At 46.9% G+C, this 12,722-nt stretch overlaps 1 protein-coding gene across 3 annotated transcripts in view; it reads left to right on the top strand.

The window, feature by feature from the left end:
- Lnx2 (ligand of numb-protein X 2) overlaps positions 1-12,722 on the top strand; it is a 66,589-nt gene that overhangs the window by 31,014 nt on the left and 22,853 nt on the right. For all 3 annotated transcript variants that reach the window (XM_052754521.1, XM_052754522.1, XM_052754523.1), the window contains exon 2: positions 3,361-3,831. In XM_052754521.1, coding sequence (XP_052610481.1) covers positions 3,422-3,831 — 410 coding nt within the window. In that variant the 5' untranslated portion in view covers positions 3,361-3,421. The remainder of the gene's footprint in view (positions 1-3,360; positions 3,832-12,722) is intronic.

The raw sequence follows: 12,722 nt of genomic DNA, 5'->3' as shown, positions 1-12,722 counted from the left end.
CTAGCAGATAAGAAAAAAAAAACTCTCTTAAGTCTGCTTTCTGTGATTGTAACAAAATCCTTGAAACTAACTACTTTATAAAGGCAGAAAAGGTTCAAGAGAAACAGCCCTAGCTGTTTGGCTCCGGTTACAGAACATTAGAGAAAAGACAGGAAATTGGTGACATGATGAGGTGGGAAACCAGAGAAATTCCGGACCAGGCTTGTTCTTGAACCCACTCACTTCTGTGGGAACTAGCCAGGGTCTTGTGAGGGTGTGTCCTCAGTGATCTGACCGCATTCACCAGGCACTCCCCAACACCATCACGCTGGGACCAAGCTCCCAGCGCAGGGGCCCTTAAGGGACACTCAGACAGGTGGCCGAGCCCTGAGAAGTATGTAAGGCTCCCAGTGGACTCACAAAGGTGAGGGCAAGGACCTGCTAGGCTGGCAGACTGGGAGCAGTAGGAACTGGGGAGAGGGGCCAGGCCACCTTCCTTTGCTCAAAACTCACCTCATGAAGTACTTCTCTTGCTGAAATCACGTAGTTCGCCATCCACCCTTTGGAAGTGAGGAAGAACTTGGGTTTTCCTTTCCTAGTAATTGTAAATTGTTAGTATAAGTTGCCAGAGCAAATGACAGGCTGGTTCTGCAGCTTTATTGTTATTCATGGCTGATGCTTAAGGAGGGCCTGCAGTGCTCACTGCTCTTCAGACGGGCCATTGCCAGCACCTGGCAGGCAGAGAAGTTAGTGAGGTCCTGAGTCTGGTCAGTGGCCAGCAAGGACCTGACCCCTCCCCCAGACCCGCTCTGTGCTCCTGACTGCTTGTGCGAAGTTCAGTTTTGAGTGAGCGTTATTCCGTGGCAGCAAAGACATGTTTGGTGGGTGGACACAATGCAGTTGTTACTATGTTAATTTTCCTTGTGAGAAAATGAAAATAAGGAACTGAAGATATTTAGAGGCTTAGGGAACAGCTAAAACACAATGGTCTTAAGTGTTTTCTTAGTCATTGTGTGGGAGGCTAGCAGCAGTACCATATATTTTCGTGAGGAGAAGAAAACTAGAATAAGCACTGTCACATCGAAGAGCAAAAGCTATGTGAGTGTTCTTGCAAACGAGCTGGGAAACGAGGCTGTGGGGATCCTGAGTCAGACTGCTTTCCTTCTCTCATGCTTCCTACACTGACAGAAGAGCTGCCCTGTCAGAGGATGAAGAACAAGACTCACAGCTACCACAGGAAGTCTTTGCTGTGGGATGTCAGTACGGAAGGAGCGAGGGTCGAGACTATTATTATTTTACTAGTTTTCAGAGAATGATTTATCTGAGGTCAGGTCAAGCTGTCCTGCCTGAATCCCACTCCCAATCCATGGCCATTCTTGTTAAATCTCTTAGAATGCTGATGTTTGTTTTTATTTGTTAATAATGTAGGTGTATTTGATATATGGTCTTCCCGTGTAGTCTAGGCTGGCTTTGAACTTGCCTCAGTCTCCCAAGTGGTAGGATTATGAGTGTGTGCTACTCTGCCCAACTTTATGTTGTTTTTAAAATGAATACTGTACATAAAATATCAGTTATGGGGCTAGCAAGATGGCTCAGCCGATGAAGGCATCTGCCTCAAGCTTGGAAACCTGAGTTTAGTCCCCAGGGTCCTGACTCCCGCCAGGTGAGTTCGAGGCCAGCCTGATCTACAGAGTGAGTTCCAGGACAGGCTCCAAAACTACAAAGAGAAACCCTGTCTCAAAAAAGAAAAAAGAAAATTGACTCCCACAAGTTGTTCTTTGATCTCTACATGTACCCTTTTGTGTGATTTGTACACACACACACACACACACACACACACGTTTCTGTGCACAGTAAATAAATGTCTTTTCAGATAGCAGACAGTAGTGCACACTGTAGAGCCCATGTGGTGCCGTTCTTTCTGTTCTTGGGGAAGGCTCTCAGGTTTAGATTGCCCAAGTGTGTTCTTAGCTGGGATGTCTTACCTGCTTCCTGTTGCCTGGCTGTGCTGTGTGCCCTCTGGCCACCCTGGCTTCTGTGGTGTGCTTCTCTCCTGAGATGCCCTTATCCCACACCTGCATCCCTGTTCTGACTGATGCTTCCTGTCACAACTCAGAAGTATCAGGTTGGTTGGTTGGTTGGTTTTGTTTTACCCTTTTGAAATATTCCCAACCACCAAGCCAAATAGAATTAAATGCCAATTTCTCATTCTCTCCTGCATTCTTATCATATCTGGTGCTTGACTTGAGGTCTTAGAGTGTTCATCAGGTGCAGTTTTAAGGAAGGGTTTTCATAACTGTCCTCTCTGGCCCTCCTGCCTGCGTTCACTGTTCAGCACACTTTGGAGACTCTGCTAGTATCTGCAGAAGGGAGGCAGAGAGCTGCTGCCTTTGCAGGTGCATTTTTAACCCTTAGTGCCTTAGCAGGAAGGGCGGAAGACCTTCAGCAGGACAGCATCCTCACCTACATTCGAGCCTCACCTACAGATGGGGGTGTGGAAAGAGTCTGGTGTGAGCGAAGGCATGCACACCCAGCTAGCTGCTCTGTTACACATGCACATGACCAAGTGTGTAACTAAGTGTAGACTAACAAGATGGGTCTAATTTATAACCTTTCATCTGTTTAATTGAATTGCAGCATTATTTCCTTTGGTATAAGAAGTGTTTAGAGAGGTTACACAGATGTTATTTTTATATGCTGTGGGATGTGACTTTCCCTTTATTTTGCATTATTATGATTATTCATACATGTTTTGAAATGTATTTTTCCTATAATGTGGAACAAAGATTTATTTTTAATTGACAAACAGAATTATCCTTGACTGCATTTAAGAAGCACTGCCTTTATTAGAGGCTGTAGAGGGCTCAGTTCAAGCAGACCAAGGTGGTGTAAGTGAGATGAGAAAGCCACACTGTTTGTTGGTGCACTGGGGGATTGGTTAGCCTTGAGATTCCCAGTGGACAGTTGGGGGGAGGGGGAGCAAGGCATCGTAATTGATTAATTAGCCTTGAGATTCCCAGTGGACAGTGGCGGGGGGGGGGGGGTCCACTCAGTGGAGCAAGGCAGCATAATTGATTAATTAGCCTTGAGATTCCCAGTGGACAGTGGGGGGGGGGGGGAGACTCCAGTCAGTGGAGGAAGTCGGCTGTTCTTAAGTTGCTCTGGGTGACACATGGTGCCTTTGCTTTGGCTCACAAGGTCTCTCCTTGTTCACACCTCAGCAGAGTGAATCGTTGTCCCTCAACTGTCAAATTAATTTCTTTATTATTTATTACTATTTTGTTTCCAGTAAACTTGTTTCTTTTGGAAAACTTGTCTGATATTTTATTGGTCCTTTCCTCTTTCTTAATCAGCACTGTTTCTGTTTGTGCTTGGCTGTAGTTACACACGCACTCCCGCCCGACCGTTGGACCCATGAGTCTGCTGGCACTGCCCACTCACGATGGGAACAGCCAGTGATGAGATGGCGCCCGTGGAGCAGGCCTCCGCGGCCTCCTCCCTGGACCCCCTGTGCTTTGAGTGTGGCCAGCAGCACTGGGCAAGAGAGAACCACCTGTACAACTACCAGGGCGAAGTGGACGATGACCTCGTCTGCCACATCTGCCTTCAGCCGCTGCTGCAGCCGCTCGACACGCCCTGCGGACACACGTTCTGCCACAAGTGCCTCAGAAACTTCCTACAAGACAGAGATTTCTGTCCCCTGGACCGCAAGAGACTTCATTTCAAGCTGTGTAAGAAATCCAGCATCCTGGTCCATAAACTCCTAGACAAATTACTGGTTCTGTGTCCGTTTTCTTCCGTGTGCCAAGATGTGATGCAGCGCTGTGACCTAGAGGCACACCTTAAGAACAGGTAAGCTCAAAGGAGACACACAGGAACTGAGGAAGTGTTGGAAAGGGTGACGACAACAGAGAGTCAAACATTCGGGTCAGGAAGGGTGCCTCATGCCTATAATCCCAACATGAGATGCTGAGGCAGGGGGATTGAGAGTTTGAGTTCTCCCTGGGCTACATGGTGAGACTTTGTCTCCAGAAATTAAAAACAGTAAAAAAAAAAAAAGCATCAGTAAATGCATGAACCAATCAAGTAAAAGATGCAATAAATAAGTTGCATTGGTCTGTATTTAATAATACATCTCAAGCATGAGTGTGAAAGCCACAGTGTACAAGTACCACTTAGTAATATTTTCTTCATCATACCATGCAATTTAAACTCAAATGGGTGACAGATAATAATATGAGATTCCTTTTACAAGGGAGTTTGGCATTAAAAAAAGAAACTAAATGCAAACATTCTTTTGTCTAGTTTATTTTCCTAAGGAAAAAAATCGAATACCAGGAAAAATGGTACATGAAGGTTCATACTGCAACATTATGCATGGCTGGTCCATTGGAGTCAGTCTGACTAAGAGTGCGGAAGCCATTTGAGGTTGCACATGCTTCCGGTGGGCAGATCTCTGTGAGTTCCAGGCCAGCCTGGTCTAGACAGCGAACACCTGTTTGGAACAAAACAGACAGACAGAGTGGTGAAGGCTCACCACACCACAGCACAACAACTCACAGACAGTGAAAACCGCCATTCTCTTGGGGGAAGGTGTGGAAGTGAGCTGGATATTTCAGTTTCTGTGTTGAGAAGCTTGGCTGAATAAGAAGTATGAATTAGAAAAATAAATATTTAGGAGTGATCTTTGTTCTAATAAACATTTGTTTAAAATGTTAAGTAGTTTATTTGTATGAGTAGTTGGTGAGTTTTACAATTTGATTTTAGTAAGACTTGACCTCTGAAATAAACTATATAAGCCTGAGCTGGTGCCGTGCTCATTGCGTAGAGGCACTTACATTCAGCCTGACACCCGAGTCCGATCCCTGGAACCCACAGGGAGGAAGGAGAGAACTGACTCCTGCAGGTTGTCCTCTGACCTCCACACACGGGACACCCACACATAATACACGCACTCACACACATGAATAAGTAAGTAGCGCGTGTCTGCAGACTCACAGAAGGCAGCACAAGTACATGTGTTTGTTTCCAACACCAGTTGAAACAACTTGTGGTCGTATTGACTCTGGCCACCGTTGGTCACGTGCATGGGTTCAGGTGCATCACAGGTCTCATGCAGAGTGACACATAAAATCTTGGAGCTAAAGGAGATTAACGAGGTCCTTCCACAGTGCATGAAGATTTAGAGCTAGTTAGTAATACATGGGTAGGCTTCAACTGTGCTGTCTTGTGTGTGCCACATTACCGTGGAGTCTGGTCACTGCTCTGCTGTAGGGAGCAGTCAGCATTTCATAGGCACGTGACTGGACGTGTGGATTCTGTTCCAAGAGAACAACATTCTAAAGGGATCCGATTTTATTCATTAGAAATAATTGAAAAGCGAGAAACTGAGGTATGGGGATTGAGAACGGCACGTTTTGTTGACAGAGCTGAGGGTGAGGCCCAGTAGTAGCAGGCTGGCTCAGCATATACAAGGTTGTGGGTTTAATTTCCCACACTGAAGGGGAAAAGAAGTTGCTGAACCTTGAGAAATGTGGAGATTTACTGAGAAACAGCTTGAACCCAAGCTATGTCGTCTAACAGGGCCAAAAAAGTGGGCCAGCTAGAGCCGTGGAAAAGCACGTGACACGGCTGTACATCCTGTGTCTCCGTCACCAGCAGGCGTCCGAGCCACCCACCCAAGACTTTCAGTGTGCTCATCTTGGTCAGGCCTAACTATGAATAGTAGTTTGGGCCTCTTTCTTCCCTTCTCTCTCTCTCTCTCATTCTCTCTCTCTCTCTCCTCTCTCTCTCCCACCCCTCCCCCTTCCCCCTCCCTCCCTCCCTTCCTTCCCTCCTTCTCCTTCTTCTTTTTCAGTCATACATGTTTTATTTCCTTAAGTTAGCATACAAAGTACTATCATGGGGCACCTTCATAGTAGGCTTCTTACTTGTCTCAGAACTAATGTTGGATTCTTTTGTGTTGTACTAAATATGTATGATCCAGCAGTTGTATTGTGAGATGTTGCCAAGCAACCCCATCTGCAGAGCACATCTCCTTTCTAGTTAGTCTCTCCTACCACCTCCCACACCTCACATCCAAACGAAGGGTCATGCAGATGCTTATTTGGGGGCAAATAAGTTGTGTGCTCGTGTGCCGGTTTACGGCAAGATTCAGAACCAGTTTTCATTGCTTCAGTCTCTTAGGAGGAAATGAAAACTCCGCTGTAAGCTAAGACGCTCTCAGCCTGGATAATCTCAAGCAGCCTGCCTGTCTCTGGAGTGTGCCGACTGCTGTCTGTGCTGTGCTGTCGAGTTCACTGAATTTGCCGGCTCATTCATCGTGCTCTTCAGCTTGGAGGTTTCTCTGCTAGGCTGTATGTTTCTTCATCGATGGTTGATAGCGAGATGTAGTCTCTGTTTGCCTTCAATCGCTCAGATGTGCTCTCCTTTAGTCCTTGGAATTTCAGTCATTGCCCTTTTGTCCAGTGCTGAGGCCTCCTTCGGTCAGTTTCCCTGGAGCGTGTCTTTTCCTGTGCGGGGGCCTCACTTGTCTCTCTGACTCTTCATTTTGTTCCGAGCACTGAACAGTTTATGTATTGTCATGTGTCAACTCACTGAGCTTCAGGTTTTTTGAAGCAGGTTCCTACTGTGTACCCCAGGCTGGCATGGAGCCCCCAGTCCTGACTCAGTCTCCAAGTCCTGGAATTACACGCATGGGCCACCAAGCCTAGCTTTATTGTGTGTGTTTATAAGTACTGGGAATTAAACCTAGACCCTGATTTGCTCGGTCAGCACTCTATACCAGTTAGCTATAGATCTCTGGCTTGTTTTGTTTTTAATTTTGAGAACAAGAGCCCATACGGGCTTTGAACTTACTCTGTTGCCCTGACCAGCCTTGAACTTGTGATCTCAGCCTCCTAAGCATTACAGGTCTATGTTACCAAGCTCTCCCCCACCCCCTGCAATTCAGACAGAAGTTTTGGAGTTTGGGGGGTAGGGTTGTTGTTTTGTTTTGTTTTTCAAGACAGGGTTTCTCTGTGTAGCCCTGGCTGTCCTGGAACTCACTCTGTAGGCCAGGCTGGCCTCAAACTCAGATTTGCCTGCCTCTACCTTCTAGTGCTGAGATTAAAGGCGTGTACCACCACCAGCAGCTCAACTTTTAACAAAAGCTGCTGTGGTGGCTGGGCTGTTTTTACTGGGCCAGTGCTGAGCTGATCTGCTGGGCAACCGTACAAGTGGAGTCTTCTAGAAAGCCACAGACAGGTCTGTGAATGACACTTCTGAGCATGGGGCTGTTGAAGGTGCTGTGACCTACTGCTGGTCATTGCTCTCGATTGCTGCTGAGGGCCTACAGCTTTCCAGTCTGGCATACAGCTGAAGAGCTCAGGCTAGTCACGAGGCCCGTCAAGTGTCCAGACATGCTACAGTACACATGTGGAGGTCAGAGGACAACCTCAGGTGTTGGGCCTCACCTCTGACCTTGATTCAGACAGGGTCTGTCTCTTCATTCACTGCAGCGAAGACCAGGCTAGCTTGCCTTGCACGTTTCTGGTGACACACACACCCCCTTCCTGTGCTGGGCTTTTGCGTAGGTTCTGGGGATCCAAACTCAGATCTTCAGGTTTGCACGGCTCAAGCCATCTCACCAGCCCACCAACCACCTATCTTAAATAAATGCTTTTGAGACCGCTACGGCCTTTTGCCTGGTTTCCCGAATTCAGAAGTAGTTGGTTCTGACGATTTCTCCAGTCTTCTCATTGCTCTTATGGAGGGGAGGCTTCAGATGCCCTTGATGTGCATTTTTGCTGTCTGTCACACTGATCTTTGTTTGTGTTGTCTGTCTTTATTATTTTCCTTGACTCTAAGCCACTCGCACTGTTCCAGACTCAGGAAGGGCCTGGCATAGCATGGGCCTTACCAAGCATCCCTTCACCATCTCGCCACCACCACTAATACTCTGATCATTCATAGTGTCTTCTGCCACACTGTGGCTCCTAATGCGCCTGTGCACGTAGTAGTGGGGAATGATGTCCCTGTAACGGAGAACAAGTCACTTTACATGTGATTTTTTCAGAGAGGCAGAATAATGGATCTGATGAATAGCCGGTAGGAAAGGAAAACCCCAATGTTTGGGCTCTTTGCTGCTACTTGAGCCCTTTGGTTTCATTTTATTCAGGGGTTGGGGAGGACCTGCACCTAGAGATGCCCAAGGGAGGTTCACCCTGCAGCCTGGGGCTGACTGACTGCCTACCACCTACTGGCTCAGAGCTCTGCTTGGAAAAGTGTGTCTCGGCCTGTAGTCCAAATTTTTCCTGTGTCCTGCCCGTCTCGCAGCTGCTCGGACAAGTAAGCACACAGAGGCTTATATTATTTACAAACTGTATGGCCAGGTGGCTCAGGCTTCTTGCTAGCTAGCTCTTATAACTTACCCCATTTCTATTAATCTAAGTTGCCACATGGCCATGGCTTACTGGTACTTTCACATCTTGCTTCTCCTGGCAGCAGCTGGTGTCTCCTTTTTCCTCCCGCTATCTCTCTTGCATTTTCCTGCCTGGCTCCATCCTGCCCTGCCATAGGCCAATGCAGCTTTATTTATCAACCAGTCATAGCAACACATATCCACAGCACACAGACCATGCATCCCCTGATCTAATTCAATACCGCGTGCATTTCTAGCCGATTGGTTTTACTTACTGCCTTATACTAGTTTCCTGTGTGCACTAGGTTGCCCCTTCCAATGCCAGTTGGAGTCTGTGTTATTGTTGAGTGCTCCATCTCCAACAGTACAAAGAGGTTTTGTTGTTTGTTTTCCCAAGCCAGCTTCAGACTCCTGGACTCAAATGATGCTCTTGCCTCGACTTCTGAATACCTGGGATGACCCTCTCCCACACCTGACTCTGCTGGGGTGACCCTCTCCCACACCTGACTCTGCTGGGGTGACCCTCTCCCACACCTGACTCTGTTGGGGTAAACCTCTCCCACACCTGACTCTGCTGGGGTGACCCTCTCCCACACCTGACTCTGCTGGGGTGACCCTCTCCCACACCTGACTCTGCTGGGGTGACCCTCTCCCACACCTGACTCTGTTGGGGTGACCCTCTCCCACACCTGACTCCGCTGGAATGACCCTCTCCCACACCTGACTCTGCTGGGGTGACCCTCTCCCACACCTGACTCTGCTGGGGTGACCCTCTCCCACACCTGACTCTGCAAGGGTGACCCTCTCCCACACCCGACTCTGCTGGGGTGACCGTGTCCCATACCTCGCTCCTGGAGGTTGGGGTCCCTTTGTTTAGGTGTGTGTGCATATGTGCATGTAGAGCCAGAGGACAGCCTTACGTGCTATTCTTAGGCACTGTCCATCTGATTTTTGTTTTATTTTGTTTGCTCATTTTTTTGAGGCAGTGTTTCTCACTGGCCATCGAGCTCCAGGGAGCTGCCTGGCTGCCTGTTTTGGTAATCTCAGCACTGGGATTGTGAACATGCGCTACCACACCCACTTTGTTTTAATATGGGTTCTGGGATCTAACGCAGATCTTCTGCTTTTAAGGCAAACACTTTACTGAAGCTACCTTATCCCAGCACTGGCTTGGCTTTTCTATTTGTTTCTTTGGAGACCCTCCAAAGAGGGAGGCTCTGTTCTTGAACTCAGATCTGCCTGCCTCTTCCTCGGTGCTGGGATTAAAGGCATCGCCATACCCAGCTTCCTTTTTGTTTTTGTTGTTGTTGTATGATTTAGGGTGAGTGAGAGAGAGAGGGAGAGAGAGAGAGAGAGAGAGAGAGAGAGAGAGAGAGAGAGAGAGAGAGAGAGAGAGAGTGTGTTGAGAGAAGGTCTTAGACTCCTGATCCCCCTGACTGCACCTCTTGCATGCTGGGATTACAAGCACATGTCACCACACCCATCTTGGTTTTTTTGTTTTTTAATGGTCCCGTAGGTCTGTTTAGCCCTAATATTCCATAATGGTGTTTTGAAGCACTTGTTGATCGAACAAATTCAATTTGTTTTTATAGGACTTAAAAAGAATTCCACACAAATAAACTTAGTATTGCTGTTGAGGAAAAAGCTGAAAGTCTTTGAAATCTGATTTGAGTGTGTTTGGATTCTGTCTCTGCAATTCAGTTGCCTTGTGATGTTGGCTTAGTTGAGTTTCAAGTGTCCCGTGTATTAATAGAACAGTTGTAAGGATACAGGAGTCGTGTGTACATCACGGTTGTTACCCGGGGACTAGCAGAGTACGGCCTCCTTGTGCTTCAGTGCTGTGAAGCAAGTGAGTTTTTCTCCGTTTGAGCCTGCTCTGAGCCTTTAACAGCTTTGCTGTGCATTTCACGTGTGGAATTCACCTTTTGAAAGCGTATACTTCAGTGCCTATCCTTTGTGTATTCCCAGTACTGTGTGTCTTCTAGATTCTAGAACATTCCAACAACTGGAAAGGAGCCTAAAACCCGTCAGCAGCCTCTCCTCATTCTCACACACACACACGTTTTGATCAAGCCGCCCTAAATTTGTTTTTCACTTACATCTGTAATTTCTAGTGTTTCTTTTTCGTAGGATGTATTTGTTATGCTGGTTAGTGTTTTACCAGCCTCATACAAGCTGAGCTTGGTGGGAAGAGGGAGCCGCCATCGCAGTGCCCTGTAGGCAAGTCTGTGTGGCATTTTCTTGATTAAGGATTCATGTGGTCAGTGCCACCCCTGGGCAGGTTCTGCTTCAGGTCCTGCCTTCCCTTGGCGATGGACTGTAGACTAAGATGAAATAAACCCTCTTCCCCCAGCAGTAGAGAGCCAGCTAGGACAGAAAGGCTTGTGTCAGCAAAGCACTTCAGAGCCGCTGCCTGCCTTCTGTGGACCTCCCCACCTTGCCGCATCTTCAGACTGACGCTTTTTGGTCCTTATGTCTTGCAAGATTATGTCCCTGGGATTGGAACTAAGACCTCAGCCATGCTAGACAAAAGCTCTGCTCTGGGCTGCACCCCAGGCCCCGGGTCTTATCGTTTGTCCTCTCGTAGCACTTGGCTCTGGCTGACTTCTTTGTGGGCCCTCTTTTCTGCCTGGATGACTTGGCTGTCTTCCGCTCTGCCTCCTTCCTGCATGGTGGCTCTGTCGTGGTCTCCTGAGCTGTGGCCCATCCTGTTTAAGTATGGGTGTTCCCAAAGGTTCTATCTATAGACTTCCTCCCCGATGCTGGCGGAACGAAGTCATTTTCCCGTTTTTTACGTGATGATACATTTTAGGCTTTTCCTGTTCTGTGGGTGGCTTCCTGTTGTTAAGGGTTTGCTGTCCCATCGGGAATGTGAGCATGCTTACCTCTTCTCTCTAGCAAGCTTAGCTTTTCCATTTTAAAATTCATTTCTACTGTATTTAATAGCTGTAAGATAGGTGTTGTGTACCCTGGAGGGCTCTTAGGTCAGCTAACTCTGTTCATGTAGACCAGGCTGACCTCCTGAGTACTGGGATTAAAGGCATGCACTGCCATTGAATACTGGCTGTTAACCATGTGGATGCTTGTGTGTGACATATATTTTGAAAATTAAATCTGGCCTTGAATTCAGAGATCTTCCTGCCTCTGTCTCCTATGTACAGGGATTAAAGGCATGTACCATCATCATACCTGGCTTTAAAAAATGTTTTAAGTGATCATACAGAGTAATGGTTTTTTCATGGCATTTTCATACATGTGCAGACATAATAGGACCAAATATAATGGTCTGTTATGTTTGTTCCTGTTCATGTTCCTCCAGGACTGTCCTACCTGGATCCATACCTGTCTCTTGTTGTACCTATCCTGCCAAATGGTCATGCTGTCATGCCTCATGGATTTGATTACATGCCTCATGGATTTGATTACATGCCCTCCCTCCCCTCCCTTAACATCTCTGGCTACCCTCTCGTGGCTTCTTTTGACTCTCATGACCTGTATATACATGGGATCCTACATGGGAGAGAAAACGTACAGTATTTGTCTTTCTGCATCTGGCTTATTTCGCATTATGATCTTAGTTCCATCTATTTTTCTGCGGATGTCATGATCTCAATTTTTTATGGCTGAGTAAGGTTTCATTAGGTGTACATACCATTTCCTTAATTCATTGTTGATGGGTGTCTAGGCTGGTTCTATTTCATAGCTACTGTGACTAATGCAGCAATAATCATGGATATGCAGGCGCCCTGCAGTGTGCTGATGTCAGGTGTTTTGGGTGTGTATGAAGAGTGGTGTGCCTGGGTTTGGTTTTTCACTTGTTCCTTTTGTTGGTTTGTGGTGTTTGTTTGTTTGTTTGTTTGAGGCACCTCAACACTGACTCCCACTGTGACTGCACAAATCAAAAGCCCCTGTCTCTCCACACCCTTCCTGGTGTCGACACTTGTTTTTGGTGGAAGTCATTCTTAGCTGGTGAGAAGCAATCTGAGCCATTTCTACCCATGGCCCATGAGGATGCTCAACACTTTTTCTGAGTAATAATGGCCATTTGTGTTGGCTTTGTGGGAACTACCTGTTCTTTTCATCGGCCCATTTATTCATCGATGATTTAAGAGTTTGGTGTTTAATTTTTGCACTTACTCTTGTATTCTAAATATGAAATACCTAGCTGATGTGTTCTTGATAAAGATTTTCCCCCATTTGTAGGCTCCTTCTCACACTGTCTCCTCTCTGGGGAGAAGCTCTTTAATCCAGTGTGATCCCGTTCATTAGTTCTTGGATTTATGGAACTCGAATTTGAACCCATCTTTTCAGTCACAACACTGTATTGCTACCACTTCAAGGT

Source organism: Peromyscus californicus, unplaced genomic scaffold (genome assembly GCF_007827085.1).
Source record: "Peromyscus californicus insignis strain IS unplaced genomic scaffold, ASM782708v3 Scaffold_2__1_contigs__length_46816999, whole genome shotgun sequence".
NCBI classification, from domain to species: Eukaryota; Metazoa; Chordata; class Mammalia; order Rodentia; family Cricetidae; genus Peromyscus; species Peromyscus californicus.
This window is presented reverse-complemented; position numbering and strand designations above follow the sequence as displayed.